The sequence below is a fragment of the Canis lupus genome, chromosome 10 (genome assembly GCF_003254725.2).
Source record: "Canis lupus dingo isolate Sandy chromosome 10, ASM325472v2, whole genome shotgun sequence".
Taxonomy (NCBI): Eukaryota; Metazoa; Chordata; class Mammalia; order Carnivora; family Canidae; genus Canis; species Canis lupus.
This window is the reverse complement of record NC_064252.1, coordinates 52,385,840-52,406,802: the sequence shown is the minus strand read 5'-3', so window position 1 is coordinate 52,406,802 and position 20,963 is coordinate 52,385,840. Positions and strand designations below refer to the sequence as shown.

Genomic DNA, 20,963 nt, shown 5'->3' with positions numbered 1-20,963 from the left:
GTGAATATTCTCAGAAAACTTCACAAAATATGGAGCATTAAGCTAATTTTGAGGAATAAGTAGTATTGAGCCATGCATGTAGGTAGAATTATATTGGCATGTGGAAACTGGGGACAGCAATAAAATTGTGGCCGCAAATTCTTTTGAAAGAAATAGAAGACAAGTTTGCGTAGGTAGCTGTGGCCAGGCCATGAAAGGCCACGAGAATGATGGTCACATTGATACTTTAGTAAATACTCTGACACTCTCAAGGGTTCTAATAAAACCTTAGAGGCACAATGACCATGTTAAATTTTATGAAGGCTGTAGATGATTCAGTTATAGGTGCACAATTTATGAAGTATAAGACGATTGAAGAACAGGCTTCTGTAAACGCCACATAATGTCTCCCCCAGAGATGAGGGGCAATGTGTGTTTTCCTCTATTAGTTTTCATTGTGACCAAAGTCATACAGGGTATGATTGTCCATTGCCTTTTTTGTTCCATGTGGTGCCATTTGAGGTAGTAGCTTGAGCTAGCTGGTGATTTCTGTCCTACAGGCACAGGATGAGTTTTTCTGTGGCTAGCATCCCTTCCCTTGTGGTACCGAGATTTCTGGTAAAGATAACAATCCCTCAATCCCTCAGTGGTGGCCTCTGTACTTCCTTTCAAACATGAGCCTTTGTGGATTTGAAAATAGCAGAGGAAAATGTTCGACCAAGCAGCCACACAGGTGGAAAAGGCTTATTGATTTCCAAGTTCTCCATTTCATCAGAAGGGCTAAGATGTGTCAGATGTGTCCTCTCTCAACCCTTTTGTCTGACCTGCATGAGCAAACTTCTGAATATTCAAGGAATGGGTGGAGTTGGTGAGAAGGGAAGATGGGAGGGATTTGAAACACCCAGCATTCATCACCTTTCAAAAAACCATAGTGTGAGTTGAAATTAGAGCATGCATACAGATCATTGCCTACCTTTCTGCAGCTGTGCCATTTAAGCATGCATTCTTTTGAGTGATTGCATCATAATTGTTTCTTCTGACCCACATTGTACTGAAGCACAGAAATGGAAAAAATAACTAACTTTATTTTTCTGGAGATGGGGGGACAAAAATGTGGTAATCTCAATTTACAAACACCCCAGGAGCCTACAATTCCAATTTTCTTTTCACAGTATTAATGAAACTGGGTACTGGAAAAATCAAATCTTCCCTCATAAATCTGAAACCATTTCCAAGACTAGCCTAGAATTATAATAATTTCCACATCTATTAAAACACAGTACAGTGCTCTGTTCTAATGAGATCATTTTAGGCAGGTGGGGTGGAGACAGAAATTTAAAATTGGTTACTTTTAGTTTAATTTATGATAAAACCAGAAAGACTGGTCAGAGACTCAGTGAGAAAAGAATTCAATGAATGCATCTTGCCCATAATTTTTAAAAAGGATTATTGTAAGACAGGATATCTAACAATTTCAGATGGCAGAATGATATGTGTTGAGCATTATAGTTTTATAATCCTTTTATACCCCTCCTGATGTGAAATATTTAGCTCATATTCTGTTTGTTTGTTTTTTTTTATCATTAATGTGCTTTATTCTTTACTATTTCTTAAAGTTGGCAGTCTCTTGTATTTTTTTTCTTAAAACTCAAAAACTGTCATTGGTATATTAGGAAACTCTTGCTTCATCCTTGATGTGACAGGGTCATGGTTGATGGCGTACCTATACACTAACAGCCTATACTGAAGAAATAAAACAAACAATAAGAATCGTCTGGAAACTGTAATCTTACCCTGCAAAGCTAAGTTTGGAAACAACATAAATATAATAAGATTACAGTGAAAGAACAGCTCATCCAAGTATACAGAATAGTTTCATAAAAATGACAATTTGAGTGATAAAAAGAGCATCTGATGGCATGGTTATTGCCTTGGTGAACTCACCAATGGAAATATAAGGTCCCACCACCCACCAAACCCTCATTTTATGTGACATAATTAGGACTATAAGCATCAGTTCTTGTGCAGTATTGGAAAAACATAAATCAAGAGCAGTTTTATTTTTTAATAACAATATCTCATTGCTATTTTTCCATTCTCAGAAAGAATAATCAAAGGATGCCAGACACTTTCTACTGCAAAGTGAAGCCTCTTTGGAAAAACTGGCTAATGTTCAAAAATTTACCTTCCAAAATGCAGTTATTTTAGAACTTCAGTTGTGAATCATCTTAAGGAAATGTGGGCTTTATGCTCCCCATTTGCATAAACTAAGGTTATGACTAGATACAACCAGACTGTGCAAACTGAGAAATACAGGCTCCTGTGCAAAGCTTAATGGCTTAATGTGCTCTACATATCCCCATACTCCATCTGCAGAACAAAATTCATAATAAAATACCAAAATGTTCAAGATTGGTAACAAAATGCCATTTATTTTGATAAAGCATATAATTTTATTCTGTAAACAAATTTAGAAGGTTAAATTATAAAGTAAACCATTCCAAGATGAAACACAAAGACTATGTTGTAGTGAAAAAATCACATTTAGTCATTTGTTTGTTTGTTTTTTGCCAGTAAAGATGATTTTATATTGGGACTTGAAATTAGGAACTTGGCGATAAGTTTTGTCACTCTTTGAACACCTTGCTGACCCATTATGCTCTTTTAGGGCCACCTTCAAGGACAAATCATGAGCTGGGGGCAGGATGCACAGAAGGGGTAGAGAGGGGGAGGGAGTAGGAGGAAGAGTGGAGAGGAGCTTGGAGTTGTTGGCAGAGGGCCAGAGGACCTGCTAAGGAATAAGACCTGCTACAAACAATCTTCACTTTTCTGTTCTCTGCTGTAGCCTCATATATCACTTAAACATGTTTGTTCCATGGTGTTTTTTAACCGGATCGAAATGAGTTCTTATTTGGGGAAATGATGTTCTTTCACAGATGCAGTGCCAAAGGCTGTCAAAAATAAAGAAAGAACATACATCAGGACAATTTCTTTTCCTGTCGTGGCTGTTTAAAATAACTATCTCAGCAAACTGAGGGATAAGTTAAAATTTTGAATATTTCATTTTTAAATTTTTTGTGAAAGCAACAAATGCATTTTTTATGCTTTTTATATGACAAGGCACTGGATTCTTTTGTACTTACTATGTATTTTCCACAATGGATTATCCGATATGAATAAATTGGTTCGGGGTATAATGTGGAAATACGTTAATAAGTATCCTAAGACTTGAAAGACTATGCCTCCCTAAATAATCACAGTAGTAATTAGGCAATGAAAAATAAGAAAATACATAGAGCTAACATACTTTGGCCCAGATTCTTGATTAATCTGGCCAAAACAGACTATGTAGAAGGCTTCTGGAGACCATGAGATCCTACCAAATGTTTGAACAGATAGAGAAAGAATTAAAAATCAGTTCTCATCTGTCCTCTAAGATAACACTGTTTACCCGTCCGTGAGTCCCAGGAATATTTTCACAGCCATTTAGCTGAAAAGTAGCTTATATGAAAGAGGTTATAACCCTTTTGACAGCTCTTTGTCTTGGCCAGTGCAGTCAATAGCTTCTGAATCATTTAGGCAAAAATGCCAGCAGAGATCAAAAGCCTTCATATTGCCATTCTGGTGTGTGTATGCGCTTTCCTCGCAGGTAGTAGACCCAGCGATTTACGCTCCATTCTGATTGACTCTGAGGGTGCATCATGGGTGTGGATGACATGGGGGTAAAAATCTTCTATTGTTTCAGTGTTCACAGAAATTGTGTATAATTCATGATGCTTTCCTACTTTACGTATCACTAAAAGAGGATATAAACGGGCACTTGGAATATTTCATCTATTCTTTTCTTTCTTTTCTTGTCTTTTCTTTTCTTTTCTTTTCTTTTCTTTTCTTTTCTTTTCTTTTCTTCTTTTCTTCCTTTTTTTTTTTGTTTTGGCTTGTGACCTAACCATCAACTCAAAATACTGGTGCCACCACCACAGCTGAATGCTTACTTGCCTGTTTCCAGTCCTAACAGAGGGTCCTCATGTGCTCTGGCTTCTTCGGTCCCCATCCATGGTCTTCCAATGAAAAGTTTCCATTGACCTGGGCTCCTTGTGCCTCTGGTCCAATTAGCTTAGTTTCACCTATAAGTCAGTTAACTTCTGACCATTCAAGGACTTACTGCTGATTTTTATATATTCCATTCTCTTTGCTCCTCCTTTACTCTCCTTTACTTTGTTTGTTCTCATCACGTGGGGGGCGGAGCAGAGAAAGGGAGAGAGAGTGAAAGTAAACCTTAGTTTATTTGTTTATTTCTTAACACTGCAGAGGAAACACATATAGATTCTTGTATTTATGTACAATGCCTTGATTTAGTGTATTATAGAGTGTACAGGAGCTGTAAAATTCTCAAATGCATGAAATAAAAGAATTGCCTATGGATTTCTCTGATCAAGTTTCTTTGTTCTCTTTGTTATAAAGGGTTAAGAGATGGCTGTGTTTCTTTTTTGCTATAAAATTTTAACTAAATTATATAAGAAGGCATTTAGCCTTTTTAGCTATTTCTACTATTCTCTGCATTTAAATTAATGTGAAATTTCCTCAGAGGCTTTCCAGCGATCATCAAAATAAACCATTTATAACAATAAGTGAAGCCACATTTATAATTTATAAATATAGTTAAATTTCTCTAGCCTTTCCTTTAAGATTTTATGTATTTATTTATTGGAGAGAGAGAAAGAGAGTGGGGTAGAGGAGCAGAGAGGGAGGGAGAAGGACAAGCAGATTCCCCACTGAGAGCAGAGCCCAATGTAGGGCTGGATCCTAGGACCCTGAGATCAGGACCAGAGCCAAAACCAGGAGTCCAAAGCTGAACTGACTAAGCCACCCAGGCGCCCCAAATTTCTCTAGTCTTTTTTGTACATCTGGGAGAGATGTCTTTAGTGTATAAACACTTCTGATCTTAGCACAAAATTTAAGAAAACTGTCACTTAGCCTTCAGATTTGAAGCAAAAACTGAAAAAAAAAGTTGTTAAATAATCAGTGAGATATGGAAGTGACTGCATATTGCAAACAGACCTATTAGAATACCTGTGGCGGTTATTAATTTTTTAATGTCAATTGATGGGTAAAGGGTAAAGTGTTTCATCATTGGGTTTTGGCATTTTTTGGTCGGCTATTTTTAGAAAATGGTATTTAGAATCTTTATTTACATATGGGTTACAGAGATATTTTTAGGCCTGCATGTGACTTAAGCAACATTTTGGCTGGAGTTGCAAAAAAGGCGAGTATTTTCCTTAAATAGAAGGTGTTTATCAAATGCCCATATGGCAAAATTGAAGCATTTGAGGCTTTGCTTTGGTCTTTGAATCTCATTCTAGTTTTAACATCAACTTGTTGTTCCTGTGCTCTTACACAGTTGTTCTGAAAATATATCAGAAATATTTGAGCAGATAAAAGTAAGATTAAAATTCTTGGATAAGATAGTCCATTTATCATACCAGTTCCTAACTAGAAAAAAAAAAGAACATATCTACTCTTAGTTTAGAACATTTAAACCCTGCATTTCATTAAAACTCTCAATTCTTACTAGCATCAAGTATATGATGAGGATTTTATATCCATTCTCCCCATTCTTCTCTGACAGACAAAGTGAGGTAATTCTGGAAATGTGTTTAAAATAAAAGCATTCCATCAGGGTGGGGGGAAAGATTTATGTAATATTTAAATAAAATCTTTTCTTTAGCTCTTAAGACACCATGTTAAAAGAATGATCCACAAATGAGCAAGTAAAAAGTTGTCATTCTGTGGAAGTTAGCAGCTGAGCTAATTGGCCGACTTTGACAAAGATGACCATATTTGAGAGAGAAAGTGCTGCTTTTGGTTTGTGAGGTAGTGACAGAGTTCCTGCAGGAGGTTCCATTCTTCTTGAGAGGGAATTAATTTCCTGTAATCAAATGCTGTGGATTATGGTCTTTGTCTCCTTCCACCCTGGCCACAGAAGCAACTCTACGGCCTTTTATTCAGCAACATTACATTGGCTTTTGTAAAACAAGCAGGAACATACTCAGAATAGAAGGGTTTCACCTGATACATTTTGCAGCTCCAGAACATAGCCTCTTGCGGCTTTGCGACTGAGGGCTGTACTTTGTAAGTGACTCTGTAAGGCGTTATTTGGGGAACGAAAGGATAGTGACAGTGAGAAACCCCCATTATGCAGAGGAAGTCTTGGTGATGTTTGAAAATGGAATTACAGAGCAGTACAGAGCTATGGCTGGTAAATGACTACCAGTATTTAACAGGCACTTTTGTAGAAATATTAAAAAATAGCTCCTAAATGATGTTTAATAGTCATAATTTTAGTCTTCTTGAATTATTCAGTTTCTATATAAACACACACACACCATTTATATGCACATATCTATCTGTATCTGATACATATTTACAACCTTGAGATTATTTTAATTCATTCTTGAGATTATTTTAATGCATTACAAAAAAATGACATTTTGAAAATTATAGCATTTTTAATTCGCTGCATCTGAAAAGTAATCTTTTTCTGTAAGACAAAAGAGAGGACAGAGATTCAGGGAAAGAAAATATAATCCATAGAGAAAAATGACCTGAGGGTCAGAGATAGGATTGGTTTTTATCTCTGTACAGTTACTATTCATTTAAAATATTTAAAAAAAAAAAAGTTTCTTATGTAGAGGAAAAGAGCTGCTCCTCGCTCTCCAAACCCCATTTACATATTAAATTCCAGGACTTTTTCTCTCCATCTATCATCAATTTCAGTGCCTGACTAGGCCCTGGAGATGACAGTAATGAACCCTGTAATCCATTTCTTATACCATGGAAGAGTTTATTTATACATTGGAAAGACTAAAAGAGAATTTTGTCAGTTGAAAAAAGTGGGCTAGCCAGTCCTTTATTCATTATTATGTATTAAGTACTAAATTCTGACTCATATCCGATTTAGATAGTCTATAAAACTGAGAAAAAATATTTTCCTACTTCACCCTCTCAAATATAGTTTTGGTGGTCACTCAGCCACTGCTAGTGAATAAGTGATACATACTACACTTATATGAATAAATACACCTCCGACATAAAAGGACTTAGTGTTATTTTAGTTTGTAAAGATGTGACTAAAATCATGCTTTTATTAAGGAAGCATGAGAAGTCCATTCAGAATGCTTGGATTATCTTACTGTTCAGTACTGTATTCATTACTGTATGATGCAATCTGATTTCTTTTTTTTAAATATTTTATTTATTTATTCATGAGAGACAGAGAGAGAGAGAGAGAGAGAGAGGCAGAGACACAGGCAGAGGGAGAAGCAGGCTCCATGCAGGGAGCCCGACGCGGGACTCGATCCCGGGTCTCCAGGATCACGCCCTGGGCCTAAGGTGGCGCTAAACCTCTGAGCCACCAGGGCTGCCCTGCAATCTGATTTCTAAAGTATTACTAAATTTAGGTATCATAATTCAGAGTCTGGAGTTAGCCCTAAGTGTTCTGTATGAACATCAACTTGATTGCTAAATTAATACCCTCTGATAGTATAAGGTAGTGTCATTATGATTTCATCTACCATGTCGGGTTTATGATTTTTCACCTAACACATCAACGTGGTCCTTAAGAGCTGCACGAAGCTTATTTGGGGCTGCACTTACAAAATCTTGTTAACTGATCTGTGATAAAGAAAAGATAGCAACAGATCTCCCCCCCAAGGGCTTTGATTCATAGTCTCTAGTTTTTAGTGACCGTGAGGCACAGGGACTGCTACATTTAGCAGCAGTAGACTTTCCCTAAAGCAGTAGGTGTTATTCCATTAGGCATGGAAATAGATGGTAAATGTTAGGTAATATGTATATGTAATTATATACGTATATAATATGTAGAAGTAATATCCACATACCCACATATATTATAATGTGATAGCTCTCGGGTGTTGGGTGAACTCGGTCATCACACGATGTTTCTTCTCGCCCTCTCTCCTGCAGCTAACCCAACCCGAGCAGGCGGGAGAGAGCCATACCCAGGCTCAGCAGAAGTGATTCGGGAGTCCAGCAGCACCACGGGCATGGTGGTGGGGATAGTAGCTGCCGCCGCCCTGTGCATCCTCATCCTCCTCTATGCCATGTACAAGTACAGAAACCGGGATGAAGGCTCGTACCATGTGGACGAGAGTCGAAACTACATCAGTAACTCAGCACAGTCCAATGGGGCTGTCGTAAAGGAGAAACAACCCAGCAGTGCGAAAAGCGCCAACAAAAATAAGAAAAACAAGGATAAAGAGTATTACGTCTGATTCCAAGATCTTAAAAAGACCCTTGTATAGAAATAGTCTTCATTTTATCTGAGACATAATATAAACTTATTTACTTTCCTTTTTACGAAGCACATACAAAAGAAGACAGGGAATGCAATCAGGAAGGAAAGACTGTTTTTAAAAAATAAAAACAAGTATCTCATGCTCTTGTTTCTCCAAAAAGAAAGAAAACAAAAAACAAAAAAAACAGGGGCCAATAAATTCCCTAACATCCACAGTGTTTTCATTTACTCTGCCTGTCTTTATGTTGCTGGAACATTCCTAAAAGACAGTGATGACCGCACGCATTCATAAAGCAAAGGAGTATTACAACATCAAGGCACAACACAAAAACAACACAACACACAACACAAAAAAAAAAAAAAAAAAGAAGCTACCTATGATCCTGGATTTAGCCAAAGTGCTAGCGCTTTCCTGAGAAGTCAGTTAGTCCGATTGCCAGAGAAGACTGTGTCATTTTGAATGACCCAACCTGCAAACCTTTGGGTTTGCCACCTGGCCGCAACTGGAGCAGTGGTTGGAACTTGCATTTGAAACAAAGTGCTGGCTTTTTTGAAGACTTGTGTAGGAACACATTCAAAAAGCCCCTTTCTGGTGGTGAGGGAAAAAAAGTATGGAGGCCTTATTTTCAACAATGTGAAATATAAGGCACATTTTCACACTAAAATTTCAAAACAACAAAACAAAAAAACAAGAGGGCATAGATGCAATCATTGGGAAATTTTCATGCACGCTTAATATGTTATTACATATGTTTATATAAAATCCATCTCTGTGTGCTTTCTGGACTGTGATAAGTGACGTTTTATAGCCTGTTGTATAGAAAATGCAAAATATATCTCTGCTCTTCAGCCATTTTTGGTAAATTCAATGTTATAAGTGTTGCTAAGTATAGGGAGTTTTATGACATCGGAGCAACAATTATTTCAGGGTTGTTTTTTTTTTTTTTTTTTTTTTGCCACCGTTATAAATTGCCACAATTACTTACTTTTTTAAAAAAAATTACAATGTAGTGTTTATTCTAAGGAAGATATGTATGAATGTATATAAAAAGACTCAGCTACTTTTTTTTTCTAACATGTACAGCCTTCATTCTGTTGCAATTAAGTTTTAGTATTTGTATGAAAGGTGTGAATTAGAAGGTAAAATATATACATATGTATCTTATAATCTTCTTTTCTCCCCTAAATACTCACATTTTCCACATACTTCCATCATTTACAATCACAAATACACACACAGACACACACACACACACAAATCCAGAGGAATCCATCAAATATGATGGAAAACCCAAGCATATATATAACAGCAAATGTTTACTGACAAATTGATAAGCAGGAAGGAAGGAAGATAGTTGTGCCAAGGTATTGATGACAAATGGGGTGATTTGCTTCATTGAGATCATGCTTCCAAGAAACCCTGAGAATATCTTAGTCCCTAATGAAATGGAACCTTTTCTTATCAAATAGAATATCACTGGTATATTGCTGCATGAATATGAACCATTTTGTGGGGGAGGTTACAGAAGCAAAACAGGCTAATGTAAACCTTAACCACCCTGGCTGCTGCAATTAAAAATTTTGTTTCCAATAAAATTATACATACGAGATTTTATATATGTATATAAAATCTCTGAACTTGATGTGCATGATAAACACTTTGGAAAGTAAACATTTTCTCAACTAAGAAAGTATTTTTAGTAATCTTTGATTCTGTATTACTATCCATCTTAAAAAATCATTCTCTATTTGTTGATTATTGACCATATTTTAACTTTTCTGGTTTTCATATATATCATTAAATATAGTTTTAGTTTAACACACATTAAGTAATAGAAAAATATAGATTATACACTTGTTTTGCATATTGTTTCAATGATGTTCATAGCAATAAATTATTAATATGAGCAGGCAATGCAAAGGAAATGCATTATTAGATTGGAAGGTGATGCCTCAGTAAAAATTGGTCGCATTACTTTAAAACATCTCCTAAAAGAATAATATTAGATTTCATAAAAGAGAATACCTTTACAATTAGCTTTAATCAGCAAAGGCAAAAAATGCAAAACATCTTTTGTGATACTTTAGATGATGAAAAAAGCCAAAAAGTGGCCTGGATTTCAGACATACAGCACCTTAGAAATATGTGTAATTCATAGCAAATCACCACTATCTATGGTTGCCAAGTAATTGTGTTGTGTGAAAAGTCTTAAAGGCTTTTCATGACCCAGAAAGTAGAGGTTTAAAACTAAAATTTAGTTATCTATAACTTGTGTTTCAGATTTTCTTCTTTTTTTTTAATTTGCTAGCTTAAAGAATTCATGTCTTTTTTTTTTTTTTTCCTCTCATTCAGTCTTACTCAGGGAAAGCCAGTGAAATAAGAAGGTAAATATGAAACCACTAATTTACATCTTGAGGTTTTAAAAAGAAATGGTTGCTTTTCCGTATGATCTACTGAACTCAACCTAGTTTCCAACTGGAAAGATTCTAAAATATGATAGAAAACAAATTAAATAATGGTATTTTTTAAGCAGTATATCTATGAAGCATGTTGTTTGGGATTGATTTCATTGTTTCTTTCCAGCATAAATTTTAAAATTTCATGTAATGATATAATCTAATATTGTCAGTAAAAATACTTCTAATGTTATTGGCCTACACAAAATCTAGCAATCTTTTTCTTCTTTTTCTTCTTTCTTTCTTTGTGAATGGAGAAAGAAAAGAGAGGAACATGAGCTAGAGAGAAAAAAAGACATGAATAAGATCCCAAGTATCTTCATATCAAATGTATCAGGGTTCCATGAATAGTTTGCAGTTAACAGGATTTCACACTACCTGGCATAAATTTGATTACATCTCTAGACTGTAACTTTTCTGATTGAGTATGCTTCTTTTTTATCCATGTAATGTGTTGCCTTTTTAAAAAAAAAAACAAAAAAACAAATACTACAATAATGTGTGAGGTGGTCAATCCCCAAGACATTAAAGAAAGGCCACATGACCCTACCCTTCTAGTGCTTTGTGTGATTGGGTATCTAAGGGTTTTGTTTTGTTTTTTCTGTTGCAAGGCCAATTTATCCATTATTGGAAATGCTAAGCAAGTGGAATTTACTGTTTTGTTAATAAAATATTTCTTAATACAACTGTGGATTTATTGATTTTAAAAAAAGTATATGCGGCACCATTTTGGGAAAAGTGGCCCAGTAAGGAAGACTGAATTTGAAAGGAAAACCTGCCCTTTAGACAAGCAGGGAATGAATACTGCCGATCTTTTTCTGGGTTTTAATATTCAGTAAGCACATCTACATTCATAGATTTAAGATACAGTCACTAAATGTACCTCTGTTTACATCTGTGCATCTTGCTTTCCAGGAAACTGCAAACGTGTAAGAAGTAGTTAAAAACAACATGAAGATGCTGATTTCATACATAGGATTTTCTCTAAAAAAGCAGTATAATTCAAGTAAACCTGTGATTAAATTCCAGTACTATCTTTTACTAGCTACAAGATGACAAATAAAATTTCTCTCACTTTTCTCATTAGTAAATTAAGGGTAATAATAATCAACCTCATAGGGTAGTAAGGATCATAAGAACTAATGTGCCTTGCACAACTAAGTATAAAGAAAAGGTGGCTACTTGTATACTATAATTTCCCATAACAATAATTCAAGAAAATATGTCAAAAATGTTTGCTCAGGTTGTGCTATTTGAAAACTAAAAATGCAAAAAAGTGTGTAAAGGAATATACTTTTTCATCTCTTACATACTTTTTTTTTTTTTTTTTTTTCCGCAAAAGCAAAGTAACTGTGGAAGTGAGATGACCCATCACTCACTTTCTGTAAGTTTCAGTCCAAGAGTTGGTAACTGATTTAAAACTCTGGGCTTTGAAAATAATCTGATAGGAAAGCAGGAGTTTGGTCATTTTCTCCTTTTTCACTGAAAACGGTTTCAACATGAGTGTTTAATCTATATTACACCTACCTTGTTCTAGACATGTGTTATTTCTTATTAACTCATAACTTTTAAATATAATAGGGAAACAGTCTACCTCTTCTTAATGTCTAAGTTAAAGGCTATGTAATACAGCTCACCGTTTTAAAAGCACGAAATTTTAAAGATGAAATAAATAGTACAAAATTTACCAGTAGTAAACAGAATTCAAGGATTAGGAACCTCTAACAATATTTATTAATAAAACTTGACAGATATATTCAGAAAAGTATTTTCTCAGGAAGAGAGCCTAATTGGGCTCATCAATCTTCAAAGGACTTCAAAATTCTCTAAACTATTAAGAATCAAACCAGCAAAACAGACATTGAATATAAACAAAACTTTGTTATAAAAATAATGTGGAAGAAAATGGTTCAGTGAGGATCAAAAAAGCATCAAGAAATATCATATACTTTTACAATGTACATGGACAGTATCCTTTTCTATAACTTGTTCAGCTACCTGACTTTTATATAAATTAACTTTGCTTCATTTTTACAAGTTCAACCTTCAAATATTTATTGAGACCAGTATATGTAAATCACTCTGTTCATCTCATATCTACTATTTTGGACAATGTGATATTCATTTGAAGACAAATGTCTCCAAAGATTGGCATAATTAAGTATTTTGAAGATCCATTGTACATATCTAATGCACAGCAAGGAAGGCTCTATCCACCAAAAGTGTCCATCCTGTGGAGGTCATTGATAATCCAGGGTAGTAGATTGACTACAAAAAGACACCTGACTGACCTCAAAATTAAATTCATTGGAAAGGAGGAAATAGTTCTTCGTGAGGCTTATACAAAGAAGATGCTTTGACCACTTCTTGATAGTTTGTCTTTTATCAAGGAGGCTGAGTGATTCTAGACCAATTACTGAGTGCTGTTCTCCCAAACAAGACAGCAATTCTGGGTAAGGAACATGGGTATTCAAGTGGTAGCATCCAATGTTCCTTACCTGAATTCCAGTTCTGTGAAAGAAATGGTGATGGTTTCTAATGTACCAACCTCATTTATTTTTTTTTTAATTTTTTTTTTCAACCTCATTTAAGAGTGCAAAAAAAACTACCTGAAGAAACAGAATATGGAGCCACATTATTGATCCTTCAGTAAAAATAGCAATAAATAAATGGGGTCTTTTAAATACATAAATAAATGCACAAATAAGTTTTGTTGAATACTTCTGATATTTACTGCTTACAACAATGAGTTTTTACAGTTATAGAAACTAGTAATGATCTGTCATAAGCACAGAATTTAGAGCAAGATGTTTGGAACCTGAAGTCTGGTTTGAAAATCATTCCACCATATCAAGCTTATTCAGATAAGTAAAATAATGAGGTGCACATGGGTGGCTCAGTTGGTGAAGCACCCAACTCTGGATTTCAGCTCAGGGCATGATCTCAGAGTCCTGAGAGCAAGCCCTGCATCGGGTTCCCCTCTGGGTGTGGAGACTGCTTGAGATTCTCTCCCCCTCTGCCCCTCTCCTCACTCATGCACATGTGTGCACTCTCCCTTCCTCTCAAAATAAATAAAATCTTTAAAAAAAAAATCATAAGTGTGATAAAGCAACTTTTAGTTTGTGAGTTTTCAAATATAATGTGTTTAAATGCTTTACATAGTTAGAATTCTATACTTTACTAGAAGATAAAAAAGTAAAGTTTACCTCCTTAACAGTATTACATGGAGATGTTCTGGGCAGCTACAAAGAGAGTAGGATTCACATAAAATTATATGTTCAAAATTAATATTTTGATAGTTTAATAGTGCTAATATAGGTGGCATTTTTATACATCCCAAAGTATTATCTAACCATGACTAAAGAAGTGGTTGCTTCTTTTGTGAGGTCGTCTATTTCATTGCAGGGTAGTTGTGATTTCTTATTTCTAGATTCCTATAGCTCCCATTTGTTGGTTCTAATTTCCTTTGTGCATTTTCCACATAACAGCCTTTCCAATATTATTACTTGTCTCTACCCTCGCCTGGGTTTTTTCTTCTTCATTCTTAACATTTTGGTTTCCCTTAATTATTACTCAAATTATCTGGATGCTAAAATTCTCATAATCTTAATTCCCTTCTCTTAAACCACTGTTCTTCTCAAAATGTGATATAGAAGTAACCACAGTATTTATAAGGCCAAATTACAATGGATGTATCAGCTTCCCTGATTTGAACTTTACTGTAATAGTGATATTCAAGGTTGCATTATTTAAAAAAAAATGATAATATGTTTTTGGATTATATTGAATTTATGATCAATTAAAATCATCAGATTTTTTTCCAAGATAGGTCTCCTTTAACTTATACCTATGAAATGTATTATTTGAAATTAAATGTAGAACTTTATAACTATCCATGAGAAATTGGGCGTGGCTCACAATTGGTTCTCTCACAATGTCCTTTTACACAGAATCATTGGCCAATTTTAGATACATTTAGTGAAAATTTCTTCTCTAGGAAAGATATTAGGGATGACTCAAGAGACCTCCCACTAAACAATGCTCCTTAACTGGGGACCAGGGATGGATTTTGCCCCTTAAGAGACATTTGTAATCTCTGGACACAGTTTTCATTTTCATGGCTGGGATGGGAAATGCTACTGGCATTTACTGGGTGCAAGCCAGGGATGTTGATAAAGACCTAACAATGCACAGGAAAACCTCCCCCAAACAAACAATTATCCTGTTAATGTTTATATGTTAATATTTCCTGGGTTGATAGTCATAATACATATCACCTGACTAAAATAATGTGCATCAACTTGCCAATTATCTTTAAGTGGAGATTCACTCAATTAATTCATCTTGTTTGGGAGAAGATCATGAGAAACTAAGTTGCCTTGCAATCAGGATACAGATAATTTTCTCCTAATGTGTCAGTGGATCTACTGAGAAAGCAAATTAATTTGTAATGATGTTTATTAATTACTACCATTTTTTGAGAAAAATGGCCACAGTGCATCTATTTTTAAAAACAATTCTAATTTTGATTTAAGCTTATCATTATAGAATTTGAAACATTCTTTGAGTGTTACTTCTAAACTCAGGGCAAATCTTGCCTCCTCCATTCTACTGTCACTTCTTATTTTCCAAAAATGTCAAAATAACCAGTAAAATTTTGTGATCACATTAAAGTTCTCTTGGCTGCATATGGCCTTGTCAAGGACAGATAAGCTTTTGAAGAAGGGATCTATAAATCATTTACTCTTCACTTACCTGGAGCATCATTTCTCACTGGTACCCTATTTCTTGGAATCTGATTGCAAGAGGCTTACATATAAGTGTGATTTCTGGCCTGCTTAGTCTATCAGATAATCTCCAATAAGTACTCTGGTTGTTTTCTTTCATTTCCAGAAAGCCACTATAATGGACTTTTCCTTCCATTATCCAATAAGCTCACTCCATATCAGAATATTTTTCAGAGAAGTGATTCCATGGAACGCTGGAAGAGGAATGGGGAAGAGGAAATGGGGAAGTGACTTAAGGATGAGAAAGAAGCCCAATAAGATTGTAATATTTGGTGGGTTACTGTTAGGAACAGTAGGGGCTCCTGCTACTTGAGAATTCTAGGAGACAGTGTAGAACAAGCTTCAGAACTGTTTTGCCTGAGGGCTAAGGAAATGGAGATGTTTATCTGTCAATTCTCATCAGTCTCTCTTTTTTTTTTTTTTTTTTTTTTTTTTTTTGAAGACTTCTAGGGGGTAAAAGGGTAGAGGCAATAATCCCAAAGTACTTTATGTGGTGTTGCAAACTGAGTATAAGCTGTGGTCCAGAGAAAGCCTTCAAGCAAGGAATTGCAAGTGTTTGCAGCCAGAAGTCATTCAGTTCTTGTTCTCAGAGTGGTAAATGCTAAGGTATACAGATGGGATGTCTGCACATTGATACAGTTTCTTATGCATTTGTGACTTAATACTTTTACTAAAATTGAATGCTCTCTGTCATGTAAAATCAGTTCTGAATTTAGCAGCTCATTCTCCAAAATGATGTAGCTCTATATATTTTCTCTTGATTCTGATGGTTTTCGTTAAGACCACCATGGCTACTTTCTGGCCATCTTGCAATAATTTCCTACCATAATCACAATAGTCTCACAACTTCTATCCTTTTCTCAGTTCTAGTGGAATAATTTATCTCAGCATCTGTCATGTCACATCTAGTAACTTAGACCCAAAACCCAAATATGTCTCTCCTCAAATATAATCAAGGATCATTGGGCATGTGGAGTTACCCTCTGTGAATGGGGAAAAGGTAGTCTCAGAAATCAGATTCACCTCTTTCTTTATATGTTCTTCACAAATGACCCACTTTATGTCCCTCGCTCACTCTGAAGCTGTCTCAGATGCCTGCCTCTGGCTAGGAGAGGATGGGATAGAATGTATCCCTTCCCTGCCTATGGAAGAAAACATAGAAAATGAACTTCTAAAAGGTTTAAACATTATTTTGCTCCATGTCCCCAATGATAAATCTGAATTTTTTATATCAGGAGGTAAGATGGAAGAGGTTGTGCCTTGATATTGCTCACTTGCTTATATGCATTATATATGCTATAGGATCTCACCTCTAGACACATGCCCTGTGCTTGTGTGCGTTTCCCTTGGATCTTGAAGCGTAATCCACAGAGATGCCCTCTCACTTCTTTATAGTCTTCCCATTTCCCCTTCAACCAGTCTTTTAACCTCATTGTGCTCCTCTCGTGACATGGAAATCTTCACAATATCTAGTATGCATTTAAAGCCATGGCCATAATGGACTTCTGTAGGGTAACATTTCAAGTCTTAAATATGAAAAAAAAATGATTACAGACAACCAAGTGGTCTTGTATTCTGGATACAACTTTATTTTCTCTGTTTCCTTCTAGGTTTCTCTATGGGTCCCTATGTAAAAAAAAAAAAAAAAAAAAGAAAAAGAAAAAGAAAAAAGAAAGAAAGAAAGAAAGAAAGAAAGAAAGAAAGAAAGAAAGAAAGAAAAAGAAAGAAAGAAAGAAAGAAAAAAGAAAGAAAGAAAAAACAGGGGCACCTGGGTGGCTCAGTTGGTTGAGTGTACGACTCTTGGTTTTGGCTCAATTCATGATCTCTTGGATCATGAGATGGAGCCCCATGTTTGGCTCTATGCTCTTCAGAGAGTCTAAGTGTGATTCTCTTTCTCTGCCCCTCCCCCACCCACACCCTTGTGTGCCTGTGCTTTCTGTCTTTCTCTACAATGAATAAGTAAATCTTCCAAACAAAACAAAAAAGGCATTGCACTGCATATATTGTTCTCCTGACGACAATCTTCACAGGATACCTTGCCTGTTCACTTAATTTTGGACTAAATTATGCTAAAGAGTTCTTGTCTTCTTACTGACCTTGAGTCATGTTACAAAGACATCTCCATTACTTTAAAAGAAGCTATATTTTCTTACCTCTTCCTGATTCCTCCATCTGTTATTTTTGCCTATAGAAGACAGGAATAGGGCCACCATGACTCCCAAATGTAGTTTTACACTGTGAGCTATCAGAGACTTCTGAACCTAATTACAATTATCTTTGATATCTTTTCCATTTAGGTATCTAAATGGAAAAGATACCATTAAAGATATAAATTTATCTAATTTATCTAAATTAGAAAGATACCATCTAAATGGAAAAGATAAATAGATATCTTTGATATCTTCCCATTTCCATATACATATATATACATAATGTATTATATATAAACTATTCTTTAGGTATTATTTGTAAATTTGTATTTTTTATTTTTTAAAGATTTTATTTATTTATTCATGATAGACAGAGAGAGAGAGAGAGGCAGAGACACAGACAGAGGAGAAGCAGGCTCCATGCAGGGAGCCCGACGTGGGACTTGATCCCGGGACTCCAGGATCACCCCCTGGGCCAAAGGCAGGCACTAAACCGCTGAGCCACCCAGGGTTCCCCATGTATTTTTTAGAGTTTCTATTCTGTTTTTGAAGTTTCCTGTTTATCTTTTATCCTATTTACCTCCAGACAATCTGGTTACTGAATAACACATACATTTTCTTTGTATTTTAAGAAATCTTTTCTCCCAAAGCTAACAGCACATATCTGTCCTTTCCCCCAGGTTTCCTTCCTACTCTATTATAAATATCACAAAATTTCCTGTTTTTTTCCATCACCACATCAGGACTTTATTATCCATTGGTGGTGACCATGAAGTCCAGAGTACCAATCAATTTTGTTGCCTTTCAAGACTTGTATAAATGATCTACTTTTGATAAAATGAAACTTTTCATAGGTAATGTAAGTAGTTAGGATTTTGACATCTTGTTTTATTCCCATACTGGTAAACTCTTATTTACTCTTCTCCACAATATCACTTTTTCTTCTCTACGCTTTCATCATCGTCAAAATATTCTTTTGTTTCAACACTAATGCTCAAAATATCTTTATTGGATAAAATTTTACATAGAGGGACACTATGATCCTAATAGGTTCTGATTTTAAATTGACATAATTTAAACTTGTGGGTAAAACTTTGAATGAAATTATTTTTTTGTGAAAAATTACACATGCAATAAAAATGTCCTACCTGGCTTAATGGCTATTAATGGTTATGAGCATTGTGGGGTGCCATATGGTTCACAAATGCCATTTCATTACATTTTCACAACCACCTTCTATATAGACAAGAAAGATGATATGTAGGTATTACCAAGCATAACATAAACAATGGTTTCAGAGATCATAGAACGCCTTAGGAAGTATTATTCACACACAAAAAAGTTAATTGGGCAGCTCTTGACTATTTTTTATTTTGTTATAAGGACATGGAGGGCATTGTGGTTAACAAAAATCCATGGTAATTTTAAAATATATTTCTAACTTTATCATGTTACAAATTTTTGTAACAAATTTCTTGGCATAACTGGCAAGTAGCACAATTTTTCTTTCTTATAAGTGTTCCTAACAAAAAGCAGAAATCCAAATACTCAGTAATAAGTCAATAACATGCATCTGGGTCTTAGCTAATAAAACAGAATGATGAAGCAAAAAAAGAAATCTAAATATATTTCTGCATTTGAGCAGTGTTGGTGATAATGATACTCCTTATAACTAACACATTCCAATCTATTATTCTATTTTATCTTTACAATCTTCCTGTGAGGTAGATACAATTGAGATTCATATCTCCATTTTTTACATGAGAACAATGAGAACCAGAAAGGTTAAGAAACCAAATGTAAAGTGACTTCTAGCAATAAATCAATATCTCCTATATTAGGTCATATCTCTCCTGAAACCAGGAAAACTAAATTTAGTATCATAGTTTAGAAGAGCTGAAAAAAAACTTTTAAACTCCATTTGTAGATAAGGAAATTGGAGCTTAAAGTTAAGAAGTGACTCATCTGAAATGACACTGCCTCTCTTAATAGCCGAGTTAGAACTAAAATCTGGGTCCCCTGACTCCAATTCCCACATCCTATCTCCATAGCCAAGAAATATGTAGACTCTGCAAGCAGAAAACATGTACCCATTAGTGATGCCATCAGTATTTCCCCAAACTTGATTTCTTTCCAGCTCTCTGATGTAAATCTTTCAGCTGACCTTGCTGTTTATCAGATAAAATTACTGCTTTGAAATTCGGTAGCAAAAGGGCAATGTCTGGCATGGAGTGGTTAGTCAACAGATTTCTTTGAATGAATGACTCAATTAAAACAATTGGGTTGGCACTGGCATTTCTACTAACATTTACATATTATTCTACAATAGTTGAATAACAATTCAAAAATCAGTGGGGAAGACAAGCAAGGATTTTATTATTTGCTGATGGTGTTTCCTGGTCTGTTACCAAAAATACAAACCTCACTTTCTACTCCCTTTAACTTACAGGCCTAGGTAAAGAGCAGCACTTTCCTCAATAATCTTGAACTCACACCACCTTTTTCCAATGCTATCATTTACCAAGTGACTCCTGCCTTCCATCTTGAACACCTGGCCTAGAACATCTGTGTGAATTTCAGTATTTCTGTTATTGAACCTCTCAATAGTTTGACTTTAGACTTCCTCATCCTCTCCAGTCCCAAAGACCTCCATTAAGTTCAGTCTCAGTTACTGAGGAATAATTTATACATATCAGTAATTTGTTTTCCCCAAAGAGAACTGCATTTTTCAAATGCAAAATTCTGCAATTTCTCTAACAACTATTCCTAATTCTTCCTTTCCATTTCTCACTCCAATTAATAATAATCGCCTCACTTGTAACACCTTGGCCTGCCTTTCTGTCCTATAGTGTCATTATATTGATCTCCCTTCATATACACTTGTCCTGTTACGGACACAAACACCAGATGGTAGTCAATTGCTTTCCTAAAGCCTTTTCTCGAATGTTTGTATTTCTTACCCATTCTTACGGTACAAAACCCATTGCTCTATAGCAAGCCAATAGTTCCTCTTTTTTTGGTTTGTTTTTAAAGATTTATTTGAGAGAGAAAGAGAGTGAGCATGAGCAAGGGGAGAGGGGCAGAGAGAGGGAGAGAAGAAACCTCCCTGCTGAGCATGAAGCCAAACACAGGGATGGATCCCACAACCCTGAGATCATGATCCAAGCTGATACCTAACCGACTGAACCACCCTGGTGCCTCATCATTCCTCTGTTTTTACTCTTCATCCATACCTCTTAGTATTTGGTACCCCAAAGCTAGACTACCTATTCCTTA

At 35.3% G+C, this 20,963-nt stretch overlaps 1 protein-coding gene across 28 annotated transcripts in view; it reads left to right on the top strand.

Moving 5' to 3' along the window:
* Positions 1–11,436, top strand: part of NRXN1 (neurexin 1) — a 1,115,712-nt gene extending 1,104,276 nt beyond the window's left edge. For all 28 annotated transcript variants that reach the window (XM_049115892.1, XM_049115890.1, XM_049115886.1 and 25 more), the window contains one exon: positions 7,963–11,436. In XM_049115892.1, coding sequence (XP_048971849.1) covers positions 7,963–8,270 — 308 coding nt within the window. In that variant the 3' untranslated portion in view covers positions 8,271–11,436. The remainder of the gene's footprint in view (positions 1–7,962) is intronic.
* Positions 11,437–20,963: the final 9,527 nt, after the last annotated feature.